Raw genomic sequence first — 26,740 nt, 5'->3', positions numbered from 1 at the left:
AATGCCCAACCTTCGCCGCCAGGTTTCCACACCCACGGTCGGAAGGAAATGCGATATGGATGAACTGGTCAGGCAGATTCGCGTACGCTTTTCCGCCTCTCCCACTTATTCCACTAGTAGTACGCAAGCTCAGACAACAGTCTCTGAAACTAATACTAGTAGCTCCCACATGGGCACGTCAGCCGTGGTTCACCACGCTACTAGATCTCTCACTGGTTCCACATCAAAAGTTATGGCTCACACCATCCCTGTTAACACAGAACCATGGAGAAATAAGACACCCAGAACCAAGCCAACTGAATTTGGCGATCTGGCTCCTGAAGTCTTAGAGTTTGGTTACTTAAACCTGCCACCAGAATGTATGAACATAATTAAAGAAGCTAAGAAACCCACTACCAGAGCGTGTTATGCCGCTAAGTGGAAAAGATTTGCAATATATTGTAACAATAATCACATTGATCCACTGGATGCTTCCATCCAGAATATCATTTGTTACCTTTTACCTCTACAAAGGTCCAATATGGCTTATTCTTCCATACGCCTACATCTGGCAAGAATTGCATCCTATTTACAGAATAGACAACATCTATCTCTCTTCAGAGTACCTGCAATTAAAGCATTCATGGAAGGATTAAACGAATAATCCCACCTAGGTATGGAACCTGAACATTGTCCTTACAAGACTCATGGGACCCCCTTTCGAGCCTTTACATAAGTGTGAACTGCAATTCCTAACATGGAAAACTGCTTTCCTTGTTGCCATCACCTCTCTCAGAAGAGCTAGTGAAATACAAGCATTCACAATACAAGAACCATTTTTTCAAATACATCCTAATAAAGTGTTTCTTAGGCCTAATCCAAAATTTCTGCCGGAGGTTATCACTCCTTTTCACCTGTTCACTTTATCTACAATAAGACCGCAACCCACAACCATCCCCAACCTACTCTGCGAAGAAACTGGAACAAAATCACCATCGAGCAGATCTCCTCATCGCTTCTTCAAAACCCCCCTGCCCACTCTTCGAACCCCAACCAAGCAGCCATTAACCTCACTCAATGGCTAACCAACAGCGCCGACAACCTAGCACCCCTGAAAAAACGTCACATCAAACTAGGCAACAAAAAGGCCCCCTGGTTCAACGATGATCTCAAGAAATCCAAGAAACTCTGCCGCTCCCTTGAGAAGACCTGGAAAAAAGACCCAAACACCAGCACTAGGGACGCCTTCAAAAACGCCACCCGCATACACCACCAACTGATCCGGACTGCCAAGAAAGCCGCATTCAAAGACCAACTAGACAACAACGCCCACAACAGCAAGGAATTATTCAACATCGTCAAAGAGTTTACCAACCCCACTGCCAACTCCAACGACATCACTCCCTCTCAAACCCTCTGCGACTCCCTAGCCTCGTTCTTTCATGACAAAATCGCAGACGTCCACAACAGCTTCGACAATCAACCCGGAGACCAACCCACCCAACCTTCTGACGTACCTTCACCTCCCTTGAACATCCTTAACGAATGGAACCCAGTCTCCATTGAGGACACCATCCGCCTGATGAACTCCATCCACTCAGGATCCCCCACAGACCCATGCCCTCACCACATCTTCAACAAAGCAGATTCCATCATAGCACCACACCTCCGAGACGTCATCAACTGCTCCCTCAACTCCGCCACCTCCCCGGAAAGCTGGAAACACGCCGAACTCAGCGCCCTTCTGAAAAAACCCACAGCCGACCCCACCGAACTCAAAAACTACCGCCCCATTTCGCTCCTTCCATTCCCGGCCTAAGTCATCGAGAAAGCTGTCAACAACCAGCTCGCCGCCTTCCTCGAAACCAACAAATCCCTCGACTCCTCTCAGTCCGGCTTCCGAGCCAAACACAGCACTGAGACCGCACTCATCGCAGCAACAGACGACATTCGAACTCTACTGGACAATGGAGACAGTCTCCCTCATCCTCCTCGACCTCTCCGCAGCCTTCGACAAAGTCTGTCATAGCACCCTGATACAACGCCTCAGAAACATCGGAATCCAGGGAAAAGCACTGGAATGGATCACTTCATTCCTTACTGGAAGAACCCAGAGAGTCCACCTCCCACCATTCAAGTCAGAGGCCACTGAAGTCATTTGCGGCGTTCCACAAGGATCCTCACTCAGTCCCACCCTCTTCAACGTATACATGAGCCCCCTCGCGGCCATCGCACGCCAACACAACCTCAACATCATCTCCTACGCTGATGACACTCAACTTATCCTCTCACTCACCAAAGACCCTAACACCGCCAAAACCAACCTACATGAAGGAATGAAAGAAGTAGCCGAGTGGATGAAGCACAGCCGTCTGAAACTGAATTCAGACAAAACAGAAGTCCTTATCTTAGGTACCTCCCCCTCCGCCTGGGACGACTCTTGGTGGCCAGAGGCCCTTGGAAAAGCACCATCCCGACGGACCACGCACGGAACCTTGGCGTCACCCTGGACTCCTCACTCTCGATGACCAGACAAGTCAACGCCGTTTCATCATCTTGCTTCAACATTCTTCGCATGCTCAAAAAAACATTTCGCTGGATCCCTACCGAAACTAGAAAAACGGTCACCCACGCACTGGTTACAAGCCGCCTGGACTATGGAAACACCCTATACGCCGTTACCACCGCAAAACTTCAGAAAAAACTCCAACGCATCCAGAACGCATCAGCCAGACTCATACTAGACATCCCGCGTAACGACCACATCTCTGGTCACCTGAAAAACCTCCACTGGCTCCCCGTCAATAAGAGGATAACATTCCGTCTCCTAACCCACGCACACAAAGCACTTTACGAACTTGGACCCGAATGCCTCAACACACGACTCTCCTTCTACACCCCCTCCCGCTAGCTACGTTTCTCCAACCAAGCCCTTGCTGCTGTACCTCGTATCAACAAAACCACCATGGGAGGTAGATCCTTCTCCTACCTGGCGGCTAAAACCTGGAACTCACTTCCCATTCACCTTCGCCTCACTCAGAACCACCTAGCATTCAGAAAGCAACTTAAAACCTGGATATTCGACAAGTAATCCCCCACCCTTCTCCAAGCGCCTTGAGACCCTCCGGGTATGTAGCGCGCTATATAAATTAATTGAATTGAATTGAATTGAATTGAATTGAAGAGCTCTGTTATACTACACAGATAGGACTAAATCCTTTAGAAAGACAAAACAATAATTTGTATCTTTCTCTCCGCCACACAAAGGCAACCCCATTTCTAAAGGGGGGGAATTGCCAGGTGGATTGTAAAGTGTATACAAATATGCTATCAAAAAGCTAAACGTACACTAACGGTTCCTCCTAGAGCGCACTCCACTCGCAAACTAGGAGTCTCTATGGCTTTCATAGGAAATATACCACTAGAGGACATATGCAAGGCAGCAACATGGTCTACACTACACACCTTCACTAAACACTATTGTGTTTGTATTTGTATTTGTGAGTATTTATTAAGCGCAGCCTATCGCTCCGAAAGGAGCATCATGGCGCTGAATTGTGCGTGGATAGGGTTAGATGATGAAAAATCTAAATAGCGGCCATCACATAAGTATCAGATTGCTGATAGACCCAGGTCTTCAGTTGTTTCCTAAAAAGACTCTCAGTCTCAACCAGTCTGAGGTTTAAAGGCAAGTTGTTCCAGGCCCTTGCTGCTAGGACTGTGAAAGTTTTTCCGCCCCTGGTTTTGTATTTATACCTCGGGATCTTGGTAAGGTTACCACCGGAGGATCTCAAACATCGTACGGGGTCATAGTGAACAAAACGGTTGGCAAGGTATTTGGGACCTGTGTTTTTTTGGGCTTTGAAAACTGTTAGTAGAAGTTTGAAAAGGATCCTCTTGTGCAGTGGCAACCAGTGGAGACAATTTAATGCTGCTGAGGCTGAAGATTTCCTGGGAAGTTTTAACACTAATCTTGCAGCCGCGTGCTGTACACTTTGCAACTTCTTCAGCGTGGACTTTTTCACTCCAGCCATCAACCCATTGCAGTAGTCGAGTCGAGAGAGTATTAATGCGACCACGACCGATTTCCTGGACGCAATGGGGAGGAAGTCAAAGAATCTTTTTAGAGATTTAATGAGTCCGAAACAGCAACCGGCCGTGATCCTGAAGTGATCATCAAAGGAGAGGGCTGCATCAAATTGCACGCCAAGGTTGCGTGCAGAGGTCACTGCACTAGGCGGGGCCTCTGAATCTTTGGGCCACCAATCCTTAGGGCAGAAAGGCAGATCTTTACCTAATGGTATGATTTCAGTTTTCCCACTGTTGCACTTCAAGTGGTTTTTATTCAACCACTGAAATACATCCGTGAGACAATTCTGGAAACGCAGCTCTGTGTCCGAGCAGTTTTTGTCGATAGAGACGACGAGTTGGGTGTCAGCGTAAGACGTGACTAGGATCCCATGGGACTCTATCACAGCGAGGAGGGGTGCCATATAGATATTGAAAAGTAATGGACTTAATATGGACCCCTGCGGCACTCCCGATGTAATGGTTTTTTCGCTGGATAGATGGGGACCCAAAGACACAGATTGGGACCTATTAGTCAGGAAGGATGTTACCCATGCCAAAGCTGTGTCTGTCACGCCAATCTCACGCATCCTATCAATCAGGATGGCATGAGAGATTGTATCGAACGCTGCTGTGAGATCAAGCAGGATGAGGACGGCTTTCCTTCCCTCATCCTGCAGGAACTTGATGGAATCGGAGAGTTCTATCAGGGCCGTTTCGGTAGAGTGGCTGGGGCGAAAGCCAGATTGCTGGGGATGCAGAATGTTATGGTCCTCCACAAAGGCTTTCAGCTCCCAGTACACTATCTGCTCTGTGATCTTTGCTAGAGCAGGTAGGAGTGAGATGGGGCGCATGTTTGTCAGGTCCGTGGGGGATTTATTTTGCTTTTTCATCAAGGGTTTCGCGATGGCCTTCTTCCATTCGTTGGGCACTACCCCTGAGTCTAAGGAAGCATTAATGATGGCGTTGATATTTGGATTGACTTCCTCAATTAAGTGATGCAGTATGCCAGGGGGACAGGAGTCAGTTGGTGCTCCTGATTTGCAGGCCATGATCGCTTTGCGGGTCTGTTGGAGGGAGACAGGTTGGAACCTGCAGAGGGAATGATGGTTATCGGCTACCTGTTGATGTGCAAGACAAGCAGCAAGCTGCAGTGGGCCAAGCTGTCCTTAGAACACTGTTTCAAACTACTCCAATGGATACAAGCAACCACCGCTAGGGGAGACACTGCTGCACAATCGTTGCTAAGTGTAGGATCTGCAGCTCATATTCCTCGGACGGAAAATGCTACTTACCAGTATGCCTCTGTTCTTGGCATATAGAGCTGCAGAGTCGTACAAGCCTTCCCGCCTCCCCGGGACTTGTATCCGTTCCAGTTCTCATCTTACTTAGATGCACACGCATGGACATCCTTTCTCTTTACTTCTACTAACTCCATCATTTCCCATCATGGCGAAAAACAATCTAAGGATGGAGCCGATGCCCATGCGCAGTATTGTCCAAGGGAGGAGTCACCTATCTAGTGACTACAAACACTTCTTCCAAGACGACAACAACCTGCAATCAACCGAGCCCAACACCAGGTGGCGATCTAATGCATAGTGTAGTGATCTGCAGCTCTACATGCCAAGAACAGATGCATACTGGTAAGTAGCATTTTCCTTACTTTGCTGTCAGCAGTAGTGATGTAAAGTTTGCAAATCTTGCAAACCTCTCTGGATGTGAACATAGAATTGATAAGTTAACATCTTTATTTCAAAACAGACCAATGAGAACATGGAATTGATGAACGGCATTCAGTCCGAGCAACACGTGAAGAAGGAGCTGGCGAAGAAACTGGGGCAGGTGCAGGAGAGCCTGGGGGACCTGAAGGAGCAGGTGAGGAGCTTGGGAAGGGGCAAGGGCAGCTGCAGGAGTTCATGCGGGATCCAAAGAGCAGTTGGAGGGCTGTCAGAGTCTGGGGCAGTTACAGGAGCCCCTGGGTGCTATGAAGGAGCAGGCGAGGTGCGGTCAGAGATGGAGGCAGTTACAGGAGCCCCTGGGTGCTATGAAGGAGCAGGCAAGGTGCTGTCAGAGACGGAGACAGTTACAGGAGCCCCTGGGTGCTATGAAGGAGCAGGTGATGTGCTGTCAGAGACAGAGGCAGTTACAGGAGCCCCTGGGTGCTATGAAGGAGCAGGCGAGGTGCTGTCAGAGACAGAGGCAGTTACAGGAGCCCCTGGGTGCTATGAAGGAGCAGGCGAGGTGCTGTCAGAGGCGGAGGCAGTTAGAGGAGCCCCTGGGTGCTATGAAGGAGCAGGCGAGGTGCTGTCGGAGACGGAGGCAGTTAGAGGAGCCCATGTTTGCTATGAAGGAGCAGGCGAGGTGCTGTCAGAGACGGAGGCAGTTACAGGAGCCCCTGGGTGCTATGAAGGAGCAGGCGAGATGCTGTCAGAGACAGAGGCAGTTACAGGAGCCCCTGGGTGCTATGAAGGAGCAGGCGAGGTGCTGTCACAGACTGAGGCAGTTACAGGAGCCCCTGGGTGTTATGAAGGAACAGGTAATATGCTTGCTGAGCCAGAGGCAGTTACAGGAGCCCTTAGATGCCATGAAGAAGCAAGGGAGGAGCTGGCAGCAAATAAAGAAATGAGGGGGGTGTCAACAGACGACATTCGAACTCTACTGGACAATGGAGACACAGTCGCCCTCATCCTCCTCGACCTCTCCGCAGCATTCGACACAGTCTGCCATAGCACCCTTCTACAGCGCCTCAAAGACATCGAAATCCAAGGAAAAGCTCTGGAATGGATCACCTCGTTCCTCTCCGGAAGAACCCAGAGAGTCCGCCTTCCACCATTCAAGTCAGAGGCTACTGAAGTCATCTGCGGAGTTCCTCAAGGATCCTCACTCAGTCCCACCCTCTTCAACGTTTACATGAGCCCCCTTGTGACCATCGCACGCCAACATAACCTCAACATCATCTCCTACGCCGACGACACTCAACTGATCCTATCACTCACCAGAGACCCTAACACGGCCAAAACCAACCTTCACGAAGGGATGAAAGAAGTAGCCGAATGGATGAAGCACAGCCGACTGAAACTGAACTCAGACAAAACAGAAGTCCTCATCCTAGGTACCTCCCCCTCCGCCTGGGACGACTCTTGGTGGCCAGAGGCCCTTGGAAAAGCACCCACCCCGACGGACCACGCACGGAACCTGGGCCTCATCCTGTATTCCTCACTCTCGATGAACAGACAAGTCAACGCCGTTTCTTCATCTTGCTTCAACATTCTTCGCATGCTCAAAAAAACTTTCCGCTGGATCCCCACCGAAACCAGAAAAACAGTCACCCACGCTCTGGTCACGAGCCGACTGGACTACGGAAACACCTTATACGCCGGCACCACCGCAAAACTCCAGAAGAAACTACAACGTATCCAGAACGCCTCAGCCAGGCTCATATTAGACATCCCGCGTCAAGAGCACATCTCTGATCACCTGAAAAACCTCCACTGGCTCCCCGTCAATAAGAGGATCACTTTCCGACTCCTAACCCACGCACACAAAGCACTCTACGAAATCGGACCCGAATGCCTCAACTCACGACTATCCTTCTACACCCCTTCACGCCAACTACGATCCTCCAACCAAGCCCTTGCCACTGTACCTCGCATCAACAAAACCACCATGGGAGGTAGATCCTTTTCCTACCTAGCAGCTAAAACTTGGAACTCACTTCCCCCTCACCTTCGTCTCACTCAGAACCACCTAGCATTCAGAAAGCAACTCAAAACATGGATTTTCGACAAATAACTCCCCACCCTTCTTCAAGCGCCTTGAGACCCTCTGGGTATGTAGCGCGCTATACAAATTTCTGACTTGACTTGACTATGGCGTAGACCAGGAACAGGTAGGCGGATCTTGAGGAGCAGGTGATGAGCAGGAGAAACGTGAAGAACAGCAGCTGAGAGGCTTGGGCATGTGAGCAGCTTAATGAGCGGGTGCTTGGTTTCCTGCTAGCATAGGAATCCTGGCTGCCTCGTAGGAAATGGGCTGCTCTCTCCCTCACTTATCAGAATGATCTACTTGAGGTGGGAGGACATAAGATGTCTGTGCAAGTCAGCGATGCCCAAGAGGGACATTGTTAGCCTTACCTAAAGTCAGCTACAGTTTTGCGTAGCCCACACATTTGAAGTCCTGTGGACTCCAGCACCCGGCCGTCCAGTCACACACAGTTCTCAAACCGTGAATGCACATGCTCAGCACAGGTGCCCTTCACCCAGGTCCCAGAACCAATAAAGGCAAACAACTCAGAGTAAGAGCGAGTGAACGGAGGTGTTACACTGGGGGCAGGAACCAGAAAGCAGTCGTCCCATACACAGGAGTACAGGTCACGAGGCCTACGCTCCTGACTATGAATTGTGCTGCTACCGCTGGGAGCAGGGCTAGTATTTACTCCCAATAAAAAGGAGTGCACTGTGAGAATGGAACCAAACTACACCTTTTCTTGAGGGTGAGTACTAACCCTCTTGGAGGGCTTGATGGAAACCGTCCTAATCCTGCCAAGGAGATGCTGAGGAGCACAGGTAGAGCTGGAGAATATGGGTTGTAAAGGGGGAGAGGCTACTTGTCTACTGAACCTCTCCTCCGAGGAGAGGTCTCGCTTCAGGGGCCTTAGACAGACCTCTGGTGTCTGCAGCATGATTTCATAAACCCAGGCTTTGGTTGCGAAATATTTGGTTGAACTCTTAATCCGTGAAAACAAATATTGAAGAGTCAAAGTATTTTGTCCCTTTGGACCTTCATACACTGGAATAGTGTTCTCTCTCTGGGGGCCAAATGTCTTTGATCAGAGTCCATTGTTCTTTCGGGAGGTAGGTAGCTCTGTACCACTTCAGCCAAACACAATCACGTTGACAGTGATTCCCCTTGAGTGTTTCGTCATGAGATTGTGGCCGATTATGAATCAAATGTACCCCAGGGGCGCCAGAGTGCAAGGACCCAAGATGCCTGCCCCTGTGTGAGGCTCCCTATGATGAATTATGCGCCCTTTATGATGAGTGAGAGTGGAGCCCTCTTTCCTCTAAAATCAGATTTATCATTGAAGCAGCCTGTATCAAAAGACAGTTGGAGGCATCTTCAGGCCTTCCTGCCATGTATGTGGCGGGAGGAGCCTGATCTTTCCTCTGCCTCCTCACCTAGGTGGCACGGCCTATGTAGGACTGGTAGTGACAGAGGCTGCCGGAGAGCCCGTGGGCCTGCCTGATCTGTGTCCCAAGGTGACCAGATCATATTGACCTTCTAGCTCTGACAGAGGCAGGTGATGATCGGAGGACCGATCATGGCAGGATAAACACTGCGTTCAGATTCCGGTGGGTGGGCAGGGCCTGCAGGCATCTTGGATACTGAAGGCTGATCTGATAATATTGTTGCAGTACAGTGATAAAGCGATGGAACACAGAAGCGCTGCCGGATCAGAGTGAGAAGAGGCGTGTGGCTGGCTTACTGCTATAACACAGCGCTTCCCCGCAGATCCTGTCTGGAGCGTGAGAAGCTTCTGGATAAGGTGTGTTTACAGTCCGATGATCCCTGCTGTGCATGCTCAGCTCGATCCCCTTATTGGATCATATTGTCCTGTGGCAGGTGATTCCCCTTTGGATCGAGCGCTAAAGCGATGCTCATGGTGGACCCGTCATGCCCCACCTCTGCTGGTCCTGACAACCCTGTGGACTACTGGATAGCTCTGCCTCTTCTCTTTTTGTCGGTGTTATACTCCCTGCTAGGCTCGTTGTCAATATACGAACATGGCAGCATGCACCAGTGGGACATCGTATAGACGAGCTACTACGTCAGGCCACGGACAATTGTATTGTCTGTTCTTGCCATTCATAAATACTCGGTCTTTATTCCTTCCTGACAACTCTTCCAGATAGGCAAGCCAAAGCAATTGACGTTTTTGGTAAAATAATGTTTTCTTTCTCCAGCTTGGATCATAGGTCCGTAAATGTGATGTTCGAGGCATATGAGCTGCAGATACTACACTTAGCATTAGATCGCCACCTGGTGTTGGGCTCAGATGATTGCATGTTGTTGTCGTCGTGGAAGAAGTCTTTTGTCGTCACGAGATAGGTGACTCCTCCTTTGGACGATAGTGCACATGGGCATCGGCTCCATCCTCAGATTGTTTTTTTTCTGCCACTGGGTTCGGATGTGATTTCTTTATCGGGCTAGTGCTCACATGCTCTGTAGGACATAGCTAGCAAGATCTTGCCAGCGGAGGAGCTTGGAGCTTCTCAAGATACAACACTACATGATAGGCAAGATATAGTAAAGTATGTAATCCATGCAGGCTTGGATACTACCAACTGGATTGGCAGGACTGTTGGCACCTGCGTCTTGCCCTGAAGACGTGTGAATGAGGTCCACTGGATTATCTGGTGATGTGCAAGCATCCCAAGTGGATATGCCTTTCAGTGGGTCCAGATTAGTTGAGGAAAAGGTGGGCTCGGCACTTGGGCGATACAAGCATAGCTGAGCCTCTGCATGCTGTTTGGGGTTACTGATTCCAGCAAAACAATCCCCCCATCAATTTAGGAAATTCAGAGACTCTTGCAGGTTGCTAGCCTAGTCAACACCAGCCTTCCCATCGAGTCCTTTTGGAGCATGGAACCAGCAGACACGGCATGGGACTGCGAGGTCATCAGTCTTCAGATTCCTCCTCCCCTACTGCAAGGGCTCCCAAGCCTTTTTAGTTTTTTTTTTCAGATGCTCCTGTCAGGCAGGGGGAAGCAAGATTCTGCATTTTGTGGCCATCTGGAGATCCATTTATTCACATGGGTCTTAAGATCATTCAAAGAGGGCTATGCCCAACCCTTTATTTACTCCCCGCACCCAACTCCCTCACACTTGGCCATCCTGATGCGGAAGGTAAATCTTTTACCCTCCACAGGTGCCATCGAATGGGCACTGTACACGCAGAGAAAGCAAGGGATGCTGTTGACACTACTCGCTCATCTCCAAAAAGGACGGCGTCTCAGTCCTGTCCTGGATCTTTGCCCATTGAATTCCTGTCTGCGGAATGACAAACTGGAAACGCTCGCTGGCTCAGCTCCTATCCACCCTGGACCCAGAAGACTGAATGGTGTTCGGCACTTGCAGGATGCGTGTTCCCACTGGTGGTATCTGCAGTTCAATGTGAGCCAGAAACACTTCCCGTTTGCTGTGCTTCCCTTTGTTCTTACCTCAGCCTCTCAAGTGATCACTAAAGTGATGGTGATGGTCACAGACCACCTTCGAAAGTCTGAGTCCATATATTCCCCTACCGCGATGACTGGCTGCTAATGGTGGGCTCGCTGCAGTCAGTCGCCACCTCTGGACACTGTCCCACTTGAGACGCGCATGAAGGCTTCCTTTTATTGGGGCAGTTCTGGGCGCAGTGGTGTTCAAGGCCTTTCATCCTCAAAAAGGATTCCAAGACATCATGAGTATGAGCTCAGTGAGGGTGACGGCCAGGCTTCTTGGCTTTCTGCATCCTCCTCATCCAGAGTGCCAGGTGGCACTTATGATCCCGTAACAGAACATCAAGTCCCAGTGGATTCAGTGACAGGGCTGTCCAACTTCATTCAGGTCTCAAGTGAGATGGCTCAGCATCTGCAGTAATGACTGTCGGCCACCACTCCTTCCCCCCCATGAGCAGACATTTGTGAAGGACGCATGGCTGCTGGGTTGTGCGAGGAGGTAGAGGTTGGGTCACTTAGAGGAGATCTAGATCAGAGACCTCTGGCCTCCTGTGGAGACCCTGCTCTGCGTCCGCCTGCTGGAGCTTCAAGCGATCCGTTTGACCTTCAAAGTCCTCCTGCCGTCCACTAATGCGAGGCTGGTGCAGGTTCTCATTGACGACACTATGAACTTGTGTTAGTGCAATAAGCAGGGCCGTGCGAGGCGCGAGCCCCTGTGCCAGATGCCTTTTCAACTCTGGAGGTGGCCGAACAACAGAACATCTTCCTGGTTGCTAATCACTTTCTAGGGTCCCTGAATGCCAGAGTGGATGAAATGGGATCTCAAGTGGCAGCCCCCTGCTGAGGTTGTACAGGTTGTCTTGAACAGTGAGGGGGGAGTCCAGGCTAGATTTGACTCTGTCAACAATGTTGTGCAGTGGAGTTTCCACCGAGGCTCTCATTAGGAGATGCCTTCCGGCTACAATGGAGCAAGCAACTTCTGTACACTTCTCCTCTCATACTTCTGTTGCGCTGCGTTCTGAAGATGTTCAGGATAGACAAGGCTCAAATTATCTTGACGTCCCAGGAGTGGATCAGAAGAGCGTGGTTCCCAGATCTCTGAGCATTTGCCCTCCAGCCCGCCTTCCACTTTGAGAGGTCCGCCTGTCTCCGCAGAAGGTCAGGTTCATGCACCTGAACCTTCTCAATTTACATCTTCATGCAAGGAGATAAAATGGTGTCAGTTGATTGCATTTGACATGTCCACTAAGGCGATGGATGTTCTCTTTGCTACCAGGGACCCTTCCATGAAATCTATCTATGCTGGGCGCTGGGACAGATTTGTTGCCTGGTGTGGTGTTCATGACACTAACCTCTGGCAAGCCAATCATTCAGATGTTCTTGTATTTATTTTCACTGTAGCCAGCAAGGCCTTGCAGTGGGCACAGTGAAATTGGGCCCCTCTGTTTTCTTGACCAACCGTTCTTGTTTAAGTCACCAATTGTAACTTGTTGATACGTGTTTCCTCCCATTTGTGATGTCCTGTTAGGACTTTACTGCTCTAACATTTGTCATGTGCGTGCCCTGCGGGCCTGTGCAGAACTGCTCTTTAAGTCTGTTGATGCTGAAGACAGTCCTCCTTCTAGCCATCCTACACTACCTTCTTCCCAGACAAGTGGGCGTTTGGGACCTCGGTGTCTTTCCTGCCCATGGTTGTGGCGTCCTTCCCTGTTGGCCAGTCCCTTTGCCTGCATTCTTTACGCTGTCTCATCTCTTGAAAGAGGAGGAGAAACCTTCATTGATTTGTTTGGAAGAAAGCATTTAGCTTTTACTTTGACTGGACAAAAGATCAGATGGAGGCAGAAAGTGGGGCTTCCATGCTGATCCACTTTGTCACTTCCTTGATGGTACAGAGCCAACGTGGAGTCGCAACACACCACTTGCCAACATGCAGGAGCATTGCTGTCGACGTTCTCCAGATCCAGTCTGGAACCAGTGAATATTCTAAAGGTGAGGAATCTGCAGTTAGAGTATCCACCAGAAAGAGTTACCAGAGTTTCGTAATTTTAGTTTGTGTATGGTTCGGGGTGTCACAAGCAGCATGGCATTAGTCTAATACTTAAGACTACCATGAAGATAACTCCAGTGCAGACCCAGACTACAAGTAGCTATTTCGTCAGCCACAACCACTACTCATACTTGAGAGGCAGATTGAAGATAGCAGGAGCAGGGAATGGAATAAGTAACAGAAAATATGAGGAGCAAAGCTGTGGGGATCTATATCAACACCAGGCAGATGAAAAACTGAAGCAGCGATGAAGTAGGAAATAGTCTGCCAAGGGAGATGAGGTAAGCTGAACAAGTAATCTTGTTAGTTGAAGTACAACAAGAGTGCAGAGATGTGAGAGAAGAGGTAGGAAGCGGGATCATGAAATGCATGAATCCAGAGGAAATAAAATCAGAGCTGCGATAAGAGCTATAAATTTGAGGATAGAACTTTTTTTTCTGCTACTAAGCTGAAAACAGAGTCTCTGAAACAAGAAATGGTCTGAGCGAAAATTTGGAAGTTAATATGAACTTGAGATTTTGCCTTGATGGACACTTTAAAAGACTTCCACTGGATACAAAATAGTTATAGAAGCAGAAAGAGAATACTTTGGGAGCAGTAAAAAGAGGTTAAGATGTAAAGAACTGGAAGGACTACTGGAAAATGGCAGGTAATAATTTGATGTGAAACGCAAGGATGAAGCAAGAAAAATATGTGTGTGAACTGTCTGCTTGAAAATAATACGGCAAGTCAAAAGAGTAATTAGGCTACATAGGAAGTGGAGGACGCGGACATAGAAAAGAAGTGGGGCTTAGACAGCGCCCTAAAGGACTCTACAGAAGTGTGTAAAAAGAAGGAAAATAACTAACCCAAGGTCCTGAATTAACTTAAAATGGATAATCAAGAGAACCAAGAAAGAACTAAACCTTAAAGACTAATAGATGTGCCTTGCAAGAAGGCTAGAGCAAGCCACCCTGTCAGAACATACTGAAAAGTATGTTAAAAAGATAAATATATTAGTGTGTGATAGTGATATGAATTAATGTTGTTTGTGTCGGTGAGGAGAGCAGTCTCAGTAGAGTGTGCCCGACAAATAACAGTGGGGAGAGAGATGGTCACGTCACGTACACCAAGAAAAAGTAAGTTGATGTTTAAGAATGTTGCAGAAAGGGGAACAGTGAGCGGGCGTAAATTAGAGAGACCAACGCATGAGGAGAGGTGTATGACCGCACAGTTCAATAACTCCAAAAAGCACGCTCCAGAGAGAGATTCAAAAAAGCCTTTGAAATCCTTAGAAAGAAGAAGTAGACCTGAGAGGCAGCAGATGCCAGCACAGTAGAAAAAAGGGCGGCAGGGTCTTCTGCTTGTTTGCAGAGATAAGGTCAGAGTCTGTCGAAGAAGAAGAAAAGGCGAGGATGAGGCGGGGTCAGCAGAGAGCGAGAGTGTTGTTGCAGTGCAGAAGCAGAATGTAAAATATATATATTTTTTTTTTACGGATAAGGACGGTTGATGGATATTCATTAATATGGGGGTGATGATCTCTGCTTCACTTCAGATCAGGGGCTTGCGTAGCAGGTCAGCAGAATGTGTGTCGTATGGGAATGACCCAAGACATGGACAGATGTGGCGTATTGATTACGGGCTATGGGTTGTGACTGTGGGAGAGCAGCCATTATTGATGGTCTGTGGGCGAGTTTGAAGTGCTGCATGGAAGGTGATGGATTGGCAATGGTTTTAGGTAGCGGAGGCTAGTGAGGGGGTATGAAGGAGTGTGTGGGTGATGGTGCTTAAAGCAACCAGTAATGGGTGTGGAAGAGGTGGCGAGGTGCCTGGTGAATGTACAAAAGCTGTTGAGGAATTTGTCAAATTTCATGGAACGTATGGTTGGTGGTGGACGCTAAGAATTAAGTAGGTGAAAAGAGAATGGATGCTGCGTGATGGGGGACCGTAGACGGAGAGATGGCGGTAGATGGTCAAGGGACTGAATAGGTTTTAAGGAGAACAGATGGCAAATAGATGGTGCTTTGTTTTAATAAATGTGTTGCAGGGATTTGATGTATGGGGTGGTGGATGGGGAGGGCAGTAGATAATAGTATTGACCGATTTCGAAGAGGTGCATTGGAAGATAATCTTGGAGGGAGGTGGTTCATGGTGGGAAAGTGGTAATGGATTTAATTAGTGTTTGCAGGTTTTGAAGCTCTACATGCACAGGTGGTGGTAGAGGGGGTGTATAGGCTTTGAAGGAGAAGGGCAGGAGATGGCCAAGGAGAAAAGTGGGAATTGTACGGGTTTTGAAGTGGCGGAGGGTAGTCCGTGGTTGTTTAGAGAGTGCTACATAGGGAAGAACAGTGGGTGTGTTTGGAAAGAGGGCAGCTAAGAATTGAATAGATTTTGAATGGATGCCTGGGAGGTGGACGGGGAGTTGGAAGGAGGTGCTTCAGCAGTTGGATGGGGTGTGTCGGATAAACTGTATGTGGCGACGAACAGTAGGTGAGAAATGGAGTTGATAGGGTATGAAGGGGTGCGTGTGAGGTGGGCGAGAGGGAGATTAGTAGGTATAAAGGACCTGGACAAGCGCTGAAGGGCTTTGGTGGGATGTGTTGGACATTATATAAAGTGGTGCCTGAAAAGGGGGGTGGAGAGAGTACGACCGAGGTGCTTAAGGAGATGGGCAGGCGCTGAAGGGGGGCATGGGATGTGTTGGACATCGTATAAAGGGGTGCCTGGGAAGAGGGATAGAGAGTGAGTGAGAAACTGCCATGGTTAGCCCCCACTGTTTGCCTGGAAATTGATGTGGTTTCGATTGTAGTGCACAGGGACCCTATCAACTTGGTCCTCTGTGCCAGTGCTTGTTCCCTAAAACTATTCCACAGTTGTCCCTTCAGGCCTCCTGTAAGTCCCTGTGAATGATATCTGGGTGCCTAATTCATTGGGACTAGGCCATGCATCCTGCTCTGCAGCATGCATGGCCTGGTGCTGACAAAGCGACAAAGTTGACATAGCACATGGCCTGTGGGACGTGCCGACTAGCACTGCCTAAGGTATAGGTAAGTCCCCCCTCTAGCAGGCCCTACAGCTCTATGGCAGGGTGCACTATAGCACAGGTGTGGGCATATCGGCATGAGCCGATATGCCCCTACAATATTTAAGTCCATTCTTAGGTATTGTAAGTGCCAGGGAGGCCATAGAGACTACATTGGCTGGAAACTCGACAACTCGAGTTCCCCAGCACCATGATGGCTTCTCTGAACCCTCAGGAGAGTTTGGTACCAAACTACTACTCTCAATAAACCCACCCTGATGCCAGTGTGGGATTTATTGAAACAAGTACTCCGAGATGCCCCCTGAAAACCTACCAGCTCTGGTGTGGTCACAGACTGGCTTTAGGCAGCCTGCCACCACCTGACATGTTTCTGGGCCTCTCTGGGACCAGAAACAAAGCTCATCCTGTGTGGAGGAGTCACACCTCCTGCCCCAAGATGGACACCGTGCTCCAGAGGGAAGCTTCAAAGGTGCCGCCTTTGTAATGCACCCGCCCTTCCCAGCCTCTGCTGCTAGCAGCAGATGGCAGCCCACGGTTTAAACCCTTATTTTGGGCGTGAAAATAGGCAGAAACACCTAGGAATCACAGGTGGTGTGCCCACCTCTGCCAACTCCATCCTTAAGGTGAAGGAGACGAGTTGAAGTACACCTTTCAGGCCCCACCATCTTGAAGATAGGGGGACTTCTCCGATCACAGTAGGATGACATAATAGTGGGTGTAGTCACCCCAGGTAAGGGACCCATTCGCCCCACCTGCTACTCCCCTGTAATGCCCCTACGTTTAGTATTTAGAGGGCTGCCTCAGACCCTGAAACTAGTCCCTTTTGTCTTAAGAACACAAAGAATGAAGAAGATGCCGTGCATAAGAAGACTGAAGACGCCTCCTCACTTCCAGCCCCACTGGCCTGTCTGCAGCCCTCGAAATTCTGCAAGGAAAAAATAACACCTGTCCAACAATCGGCAACCTCCACAAACACTGAGAGGACTGACTGCCTGCCTGCCTGCCTGAACTCCTGAGGACAGCGGCTCTGTCCACTAAGAAAACAACACCAAGGACTCTAGTGCACCCCGGATCCGCGTTCCTTGACCACTCTGCAACCGACACCTCTGACTTGTGGTCAGGTGGCCCAGCGATCCTGAGTCCAAGTCCAGCGTTTGGTGACCCCTCCTGGACTCCACAATGACGCCTGCAGTGCGGATCCAAAGGCTCCCCTCGACCGGCTCCGAGACGAAAACCCAACGTCAAAGGACACCCCTGCACCCGAAGGCCCAGGGCCTTGGGGAGCTCAACCGATGGTGTCTCTACAACATCTCCCCTTACCTCTACTGTCGCTAGTTTCCTGCATGTAGCCTCCAGGTCATCGCCTGCAGCCTGTCTTCAAATCCAAGTTCTCCATTGAAAAGCATTGGATGCCCGATGCTGTATTTGCACCCTGCACCCGGCTGCCTCTGTGGCACTGGTGGTGTATGTTTTGGTGCTGCCTTCTGGCCCCCCCTTCTGCTTTCTCTAATCACCGAAGCTTGGCCACGGCAACCGATTTACTTAACTGCAAGCAGCGTGGCTTCAAGCATGCCTATCCCAATTGAAACACATTGGGCCTATCTCCGAATTTGACCTTGGCACCCAGCTGCCCCTGTGCCACTGGTGGTGCAGACTTGGTGTTTTCCTGGACCCTGCCCTCTGCTGACCTTAAACCCCAAAGATGACTGTAAGTTTGGTACTTACCCGTGATTCAGCTTTGTTTTCCTCCGTAGGTTAACATTAACTTTTTGATATTTCACTAAGTGTCGTCTTTAAGTATTTTTCCTGAAAAACGACATCTTTTTTTGCAAAAATCTTGGTCTTAAAATAAAACTCAAACAAAGCTTTATTTTTATTAAATTGGTGTGAATCTCCTTTTTGAGTTGTGTGTCAGTTATGTTATGTTACGTTAATGTAGATTTATAAAGCGCATTATCACCCAGAGGTCTCGAAGCTCTGTCAGCGGACGTTTGGCTGACAGCTCAGTTATTGGTCAATGTATGGACAATAATTGTCTTGCGCTCCTGTGTGTTAGGCCTAAGGCTGGTCGCTCCCATTTCCACTCATAGAGCACTTTGTGTTTGCATTGAGCCCTGAACACTTCTGGGTAATCTCTGGACTTTATGCACGGTATAACCATCTAGTGATCTACCACATACACAGCCAGCCTCTTACAGAGAGTGTGCTAGAGGTGCTGAAGGAGCTGGGCTGGCGCTGAAGGGGTGCATGGGATGTGTTGGACATCTTATAAAGGGGTTCCTGAGAAGGGGGGGAGTGTAGAGACTATGCCAGGGGTGCTGAAGGAGTTGGACAGGCCCTTACGGGGCGCATGGGAGTTGGGTGGATGTTGAGGATGGAATCAGGTGATCGAGTATTTGGAATGGGGTGTGCAGGAATGTGTGTACGATGGTGGGTGGGGGAGGGGTTTTAAGTAGGAAAGGATGGTGGAAGGCATGTCCTCACTCGCTAATAACCGCATGATTGTTTGTCTATGCCTTATTCAGTTAGGCACAAAGACGCAGGAGGCACAGACCCTTCAGGAGCAGCGTGATGAGTATTACCGACACCTGCAGCAGTATACAACTGTATACCAGACCCTGGCGACGGAGAAGGAGGAGCTTCAGCGGCAGTACCTGCTGCAGGTGCAGCTCATGGACCGCCTGCAGCACGATGAGGTGCAGGGCAAAGTGAGCGCTGAGATTCACCTAAAGGAACTTCAGAAAACTCAGGTAAAACGATCGACTTGCGGACTTGCGGCCCTGCAGCAATAGACTAGAGCCTTCCTAGAGCGTGTGATTTCTTCAGGAGCAGTGGTTTATTGTTTGTTAGAAGGCAGGCTGTGTAACTAGAACGATCAACATTTCACACCCTGTCTCATCTGTTACTTGCCTGTCGGTTTGTACGGAGTTATATTGGCACAAGAATGAAACATTTAAACCATGAACACTGTTCATAGAACCAATGTAGTATATATTAGGTCGTAGGTGGCAGACGCGTATGCAGACCTGTTACCAAGGTGATTGCTGTATTATCCTATTGTTCACCAATGGATGGTTAGAGGGTAAAAAACATAAGAGCTGTGCATAACATAGGATATTGCATATTTTGTATATGTACACAAAATTTCAATGAATTTACTGGAGGAGTATATTTGGGGAGAGGTGGGAATTTGTAATCTATTTTACTGTTTTACGGTTTGGTTTTTGTTTCTAGCACTTATGAAGGGTCCACAACCCAAAATGGGTTGTGCAGCTATCCGTGCTAGTCAATAAGCTTTTGAAAAAACATGGCGAAAAAAGTATTTGTCTGTTGGATACATCTGACCGCAGATACCTCACAATGGGATTTTCCCAATGTTTCGGACTTGTTCAGGAAAAGCTTTCTCCATAGCATTGTTCCTGTCTCTGCCTAGGTGGAGCAGTGCATCTCCGTGCTCACTCCACATCTCCCTGGAAGTGACAGAGCAGAGCCTCCGATAAGTGCCGCCTTTGTGCTGACATCAGTTCTATTCTTTTCCTTCCTATAACTTCTAAATGATTTTACCAGTGTGCTATCGAACAATGTCCACAAACAAAACTACAGGTTTTAAGCAATGCCTCAACTGCAGGAAGCAGATACCGGTCACAGGCCCGCACAAAGTGTGTCGTTGGTGTCTGGGCTCGGGTCACGACTCTTAAATCGCTCGATAGTTGCACCCTCCTGACACAGAGAGGTGAATCTGTATGTCACTGACCACAAAAAATTGTGGCCTCCGCATAGATCCTGTTTTATATTCAAATAGGAGACCCGAGCCAAGAGCAAACACAGGAAAGTGAGGTGATCCCATCACTCCACAGTTACTCCAAAGAGAAGGTGTGAAGATGTTGTAATGTTAGTCGCACCTTTCAAGGTCTCTGGCCATGGAGCAGATTAATCTACTGCTCCCGAGATGCCCCAGATTTCCCCTAATGGCCTCATGGGTCCACATCGGCCACAGTCTGGTTACAGCCAGGCATGCCCAGATGACCTTCAGGCCTTTTTGGCTCAGACAATTTATGATGGTCAGGACACAGTCAGATATGTTAACCATGCAAACCTGGATACTTAGGATTGCTTAGAGAGGGCAATCGGTGCCAGTGTTGTACTCATGGATGCGTTCGTGGGAGTCTGCGGCAATGTACAGGCCTCTCTCATGGATACGCCTATCAATGGGTCCCGCCGTATTCGTGAAAAGACAAACTCTGCATTAGAATTCTTAAAGGACAGTACAGCTATGCCGTGCTCTTTGGGGCTTTTGAACAATTCCCAGATCAGTTCAAAAAGTTTAGAGCTATTCCACAGGGCTGAAGAAGAGACGAGACAGCCTTCCCCAAACAGTGCATTAGGCGCCCCAGTCCTTTCAGGGCCGTGGATGTGGGTATAGCAAACAGCATGGGGGCCAGCAGGGACATCAGTCCCCCGGTTCCTCTTCCCATGCTGCTGTGATCACCAAACCACTTTAGACTGCCCGTTGTAGCGCCTGCTCAACCGGTGAGGGACATGATTTGATCATTCTTCCCAAGCTGCCGATCCATCCCATCAGACAGAGGAGTCTTACATACAGTTTACACTGCTGTGCCTTACCTTTTCTTTCTGCTCCGGCCACTATTCCGCCCTCACCAAAGCAGAATACGATCACCTGTCCATCCTTTTACTGGAGGAATGGCTGTTGCTCTCCGAAGGTGCCATTGAAAAGGTTCCGAACTCGAAAGGAGAAGAGTGTTGTTACTCTTGCCATTTCATCCGGGTCATCAGGTCTGTTTGGTCCTCCAGCTTGTAAATGCCTCCCTTGGAAGGACACTGTTGGAAAGTGGGTTATTGGTATGGGCAAATGTAGGTCTGCCACTGGCAATAAGGCCACTAACACACGATAGGACTCTGCATAGGTCTTAGAAAAGTATTCCTTTGCTCAACCCTTGGTAACGTGGCAGCGAGCAGACAGGCTTAACTTCAAAAGACAGGTATGTAAAGCATTTAAAAACACCATTTCAGTAAATAATTAAGACACAGCACAAAATAAAAATCCAACATCAATTTATAAAAATAAGTAATGTTTTTATCTTTTAAATGACACCAAAACGAAAGAAATGCACTGTAGGGAACCAGAGATATGAATTTTTAAAGATTAGTAACTTTCTAGTGCTTAGAAACCAACAGTGCCCCTTTAAGTCATTTCGTTTTCTCTGTCAGGGACACACCTTTATAAATTGTTCTGAAGAATTTTCTCACCACTGTAGTGGGCCGCCTTCTCCAGCAAGCGGGGTCCAGTTAGAACACCTTCCTGGCGTTCTGCTTGCGGGTCCCAAAGTATCCAACACACAATCCAATGTTCGGGAATCTCCAAGTGGGTCCTTGAAAGTGTGAAACTTCAATTCCGCAATCCACTTGAACAAAACCCTTACAAATCCACTGGTACTCCAGGCTTTGAATTCTTTGTGGGGCTGTCCAGGTGAGCTCTGTTAATCTGTAGCTTGCAGGGAGTCCACTCTTAATACTTTGACAGCAAAATAATCCATAGGGCTGCAGTTTCACTTGGTGCAGTCTCCAGAGGTCGGGCCTTAGAGTTCCTTGCACAGCAAAATCTTTCCAGCCGGGCACTTCTTGCTTCATTCAGTTTCAAGCAGCAGATCTGGAGGGCTCTGCCCCTCTCAGATACTTATTCAAAATTCTCTGGGTCAAGCACCAGGTCACGCTGACCAATGAGAGCAGGGCAACTCCTCATAGTTATGACCACATCCTGTAGAGTGTGGCATTAGTTTGTCCCAGAGTGCATCATTCTTCCAAATCCATAATGGCTGATTTTCCAGCAAGGAGGTAAGAGCTGGCTAAACACACTCCCTTGGATGGCTTATTTCCATGGACTCTTCCCTCTACCATCTGCACATACCTTCCTTAAGCCTAGCCCTGACTCTCGGTCAAGAGTGTCAGAGTGGACTGAAACCCAGGCCTCCCTTCTGCCTTTGAAGAGCGTAGTTTACGACGCCACCTCCTGGCCTGGCATTCCTATAGACCAGCACACTGCCCTCCCAGCAGCCTGGCTAATCCACTTAACTCTGACCAATCAGGGCAGACCACTGAAAGTCTGAATTTGGACTTACAAACAAGAACGTCTCATAACTTCTTGTATGTACACTTTAGGAGAAATTCAACAATATAATATTGTTGGAGTTACTTCTACCATTCTGGGAAGTCTTTGAATGGTCCGGCTAGTCCTCTCCTATCAATATTTATTAATCAATCACTTCCTACCATGTTAATCTATGGGCCATGGGGTTTGCAATGGGGAAAGTGACTTGGGCCACTTTTCCAGCACCAGGGCTTATAAAACCATTTTTTATAAGTATTGCCCTAATTTCTACAGGACCCCCACCCCCTGTGCAACTAGGGGAGACTTCAGGTGTTCTGAATCTGCGGAAATATTGCAGATCATCCTTACCCAATTCTTCTAGCATCAAAGTCGAATTTAAGCACCTCTTTAATACAATGTGGGGAGTGAAATGTACAATTTCACTTAACCCAGGCATATAAAAACTCATTATATAAGGGTGGTTCTTATAGATAACTGACCCCCCACCCCTGGGATACCTAGGGGTGACCCTGGGGGTCCCTAATATGCAAAAACATGGTAGGTGTTTTATTTTTAAGGGCCCCTACCCCCAAAGTAGAATTTGGGCACAATTCAAGGTTTAAAAGCTGCACAAGTTGACCCTGCACACCCCAACAATTAGTTAATGCGATATAAATGCTTAATATGCAAATGTTCACAAAAAGATGCAATTGTTCTCCCAAGAATATCCAAAGTCAGATTTCTTCTTTAGGGCTTAATTTGGTCCCGGCGTCTCGTAGTTCGTGCGGTCGACCGCACGAACTACGAGACGCCGGGACCATACATACGGCACTTACTTCATTTCTTTACTCTGATTGAAAATATTGGACCTTTGGCACATCTTGAATATATGATCTCTCCTTCTTTATTGAAAATCATTTTTGAAAACACAAGTGTAAAGATCAACCTGAAGCTGTACTATACAGATATATTCAAATTAAGCCCTGAAGAAGTCCGGTCATGGACGAAACGCGTTGGCTATTGGTTTTTATCTACAATTGTGAATAAAAGGATTGCTTAAAGAAGAAATCTGACTTTGGATATTCTTGGGAGAACAATTGGATCTTTTTGTGAACATATGCATATTAAGCATTTATATCGCATTAACTAATTGTTGGGGTGTGCAGGGTCAACTTGTGTAACTTGATGTGTAAAACAAAAAGGATTTTGTGTTTTCTAATTTTGGGATCTAGGGGGTTGTATCCCAGACCATCTGCACCCACACATATGTATACATTAGGAACTTGGTCACCGGTGCGGGCATAATAGCCTCAATCCCCTCTGCTTGCTTGAACCAAGGTTTAAAAGCTGTCCTGGACACCAGGGATGCTTTTAAACTCACATCAGGCTTCAGCACTGCACACATGCTGGTGCAGAGAATCTGCTGGCCTCTAAACTGCCATGCCCCAGGATACTGGAGACTTCTAGGTAGTTTCAATCCCCTGCCCTATTACATACTAAGGGCTTATGGGGTAGGTCATGCCAACTACAGGGGTACCCCACCATACTATAGTGTACCCTAGTGTATGTTGGGTGTCTTAACTGTGTTCTAATGTGTTCCTTTTAGCTTGGCCCTGGCCCTGGGCCTGGTTAAACAGAGCCCAGGGTCAGTCAGAGTCAGTTACCACCAGTTCCAGTCAGCAAAAAGCTGGGGGGTGCCCAAGGTACAGGATGACTTTGCCACAGACACATTGAGAATACTGTGGTAATCCAGATCTTGTCTGGCCTGGGTGATTTCATGGTGTCCTTGGACTTGTGAGAACATTTTCATCTATCAGCCCTACAGTCCCACAGCCGTTTTCATTTTGCTGCACTCCCTCTGGCTTCACCAGCACCCCACAGTTATCACACAAGTGATAGGGTAGTCGTAGCCCATGTTCGAGGCATGTGGGCTGCTGAATTCATATCTGTGCATAGATCGCCGCCTAGTGTTGGGTCCGGATGATTGCACATTGTTGTCCTGGAAGAGTCTTCGAAGTATCACGAGATAGGTGGCTCCTCCCCTGGACTACAGTGCGCATGGGCATCGCCTCCATCCCCAGATTGTTTTTTTCCGCCATTGGGTTCGGATGTGTTTCGGTTCCCTCTGTCGGGACCGATAGTTGTTTTCGTTTCTACTTGAGACCAAAAGGTCTTTAGGCTGGGCGTCGGTATTGTTTTCGTTCGGGTTTATCTTCCTTCTCAGCTCCGAACGCTTACTGCCCCTCCGCGTGCTGTCGGCGCGGACGGGCCTACTCAACGCTCCAAGTTACTGAACATGGAACGGACTCCGTTCAAGAGGTGCCCGGTGTGCACCTCCAAGTATTCACACCTCGACGTGCACCCTGTGTGCAACAAGTGTTTATCACCGGACCATGACGAGGCCAGATGTATGGCCTGCTCAAAGTTCCGGTGCAAGAAGACCCTAAAGCATCGTCGGGCCCCTCGACTCCAGGCCCAGTTGTCGGCACCCCCTGCGCCCCCGCCGGACAACATCTTTGAAGAATTTGAAGACGACGAAAATGTCTTTCAGGTTTCGGACTCTAGTCCTGCGTCGGAGGGAGATGACTACGACGCGGGAGATGAGGAGTTCGATGAAGCCGGCGACGAGGTAGGGGACGACGATGGGGCCATTGCCACCGTGGGGGATAGCTCGGAGGAGGAGCACCCCCAGACTGACTCAGGGGTCAATCCCCAACATACGGCCCAGGTCGAGGGATCGCCTTCGGGCCTTACCCAAGACCTTGCTAATAGTCCAACTGCCCCACCTCTCGGCCCGGCCACGGACATTTCTGATGCACCACTCCCGTTGAAGAAAACGAAAGTGAAGCCATCGGGATCAACACCATCGATTTCGAAACCGAAAGTGAAAGCTCCACTGGAGGGACAGAAGGCTCTAGAGGCGTCAACACCTAAGAAAGTCAAGATGGCCGACTTGAAGAGCCACGCCAAGATGGCCGACCCCAAGGCCTCGGGGTCGACGCCGAAGGCAAAGGCAGCCGGCGCGGCTGCGTCGGCGCCGAAGATGGTCGAGGTCGATGACCCAAAAAAGGCTCCAAAGAAGCGTCAAGGCGATTCCAAAGCTCCGGCTGCGCCGGCTCCGGCCGTCGGGGCCAAGGATGGTAAGGTGTCGGCGCCGAAGACGCTGCCCCCGGCAGACTCGACTCCCGACTCGGGGAAATCGCTCGAGACGGTCAAGCCCTCTTCAACCTTGACGAAAAAGGTCGCTGAGTCCCTGCAACGGATTCGGAAGGACGCTGAGGCTCCCGATCCGGAATCCGTGAAGCCGAAGACCGCATCGAAGCCGGCAAAGGTGCAACCGCCTATTCGCTACACCCTGCCGCCAAAGTCGACGCCGAAAGCCTTCGCTCCGAAGCAGGGGGCGGACGTGCCCTCGAAGGAGATGTCGACGTCCGAAGCGTCGTTGGTGGTGTCGAAGCTTCGGCTCCAGCCACTCGCAGAGGAGGAGCGCCGAGAGGTCATCATCGACGCCAATACTGGGAAATTGTCCCTCCTCAAACGAAAAATCACCACGGAGCCGGTGCTAGAACATTTTCGGATTCCTCTTAAGAACAAGAAGGACTCGGCGGGCGCTTCGGCCCCTATGGAGCCTTCGTCTCCCAAACATGTGGAACGTTCTCCAACGCGTTCTAACGCGGGGGAAGGTGACGATGAAGAGGAGGTCGAGTACAACTATCCGGCGTACTCGGATCCGGAGGAGGAACATGAACCTTGGTCAGCCGGAGCCGACCCGGACGACCCGCAATCGGGTCAGGAACCGCAGCTCTTTGCGGCGAAGACCTCACCGACGGAGGACTCTGCAGCCTTCAACGCCTTGGTTGAGAGGGCCGCAGCTAACCATGATGTCGAGCTCCACTCCGATCCTGTGGATGTGGACTTTTTGTTTGACACTTTCTCAGTGGCTGAGAAGTCAGTCAAGACATTGCCAATGCTCAAAGGAGTGCTAAAGCACGCGCCGGAGGTCTTCAAGGAGCCCACTCGGGCGCGTGTCATCAATCCTCGGATTGATAAAAAGTATAAGGCAGCGCCCTCGGATCCAACATACATCAAGGGACACTTGCCACTGGACTCTTTGGTTGTATCCAATGCTCGGAAGAGGGCGAATTCACAGACAACTGGTGACGCTCCTCCCCCAAACAAAGAGTCGAAAATATTCGAGGCCTCAGGAAAAAGGATTGCTGCGCAGGCAGCTAACATCTGGCGTATTTCAAACACGCAGGCCCTACTTGCACGCTACGATAGGGCTCACTATGACACCC

General features: G+C 49.1%; 1 protein-coding gene across 10 annotated transcripts in view; it reads left to right on the top strand.

The window, feature by feature from the left end:
• The window catches only part of GOLGA2 (golgin A2), a 375,277-nt gene that overhangs the window by 248,218 nt on the left and 100,319 nt on the right, over positions 1-26,740 (top strand). For all 10 annotated transcript variants that reach the window (XM_086924918.1, XM_086924916.1, XM_086924923.1 and 7 more), the window contains 2 exons: positions 5,812-5,925; positions 18,862-19,086. In XM_086924918.1, the coding sequence (XP_086781044.1) occupies positions 5,812-5,925; positions 18,862-19,086 (339 nt within the window). The remainder of the gene's footprint in view (positions 1-5,811; positions 5,926-18,861; positions 19,087-26,740) is intronic.

The sequence above is a fragment of the Lissotriton vulgaris genome, chromosome 5, assembly GCF_964263255.1.
Source record: "Lissotriton vulgaris chromosome 5, aLisVul1.2, whole genome shotgun sequence".
NCBI classification, from domain to species: domain Eukaryota; kingdom Metazoa; phylum Chordata; class Amphibia; order Caudata; family Salamandridae; genus Lissotriton; species Lissotriton vulgaris.
Note: the sequence above shows the minus strand (reverse complement) of the source record. Positions and strands in the feature narration are given on the sequence as shown.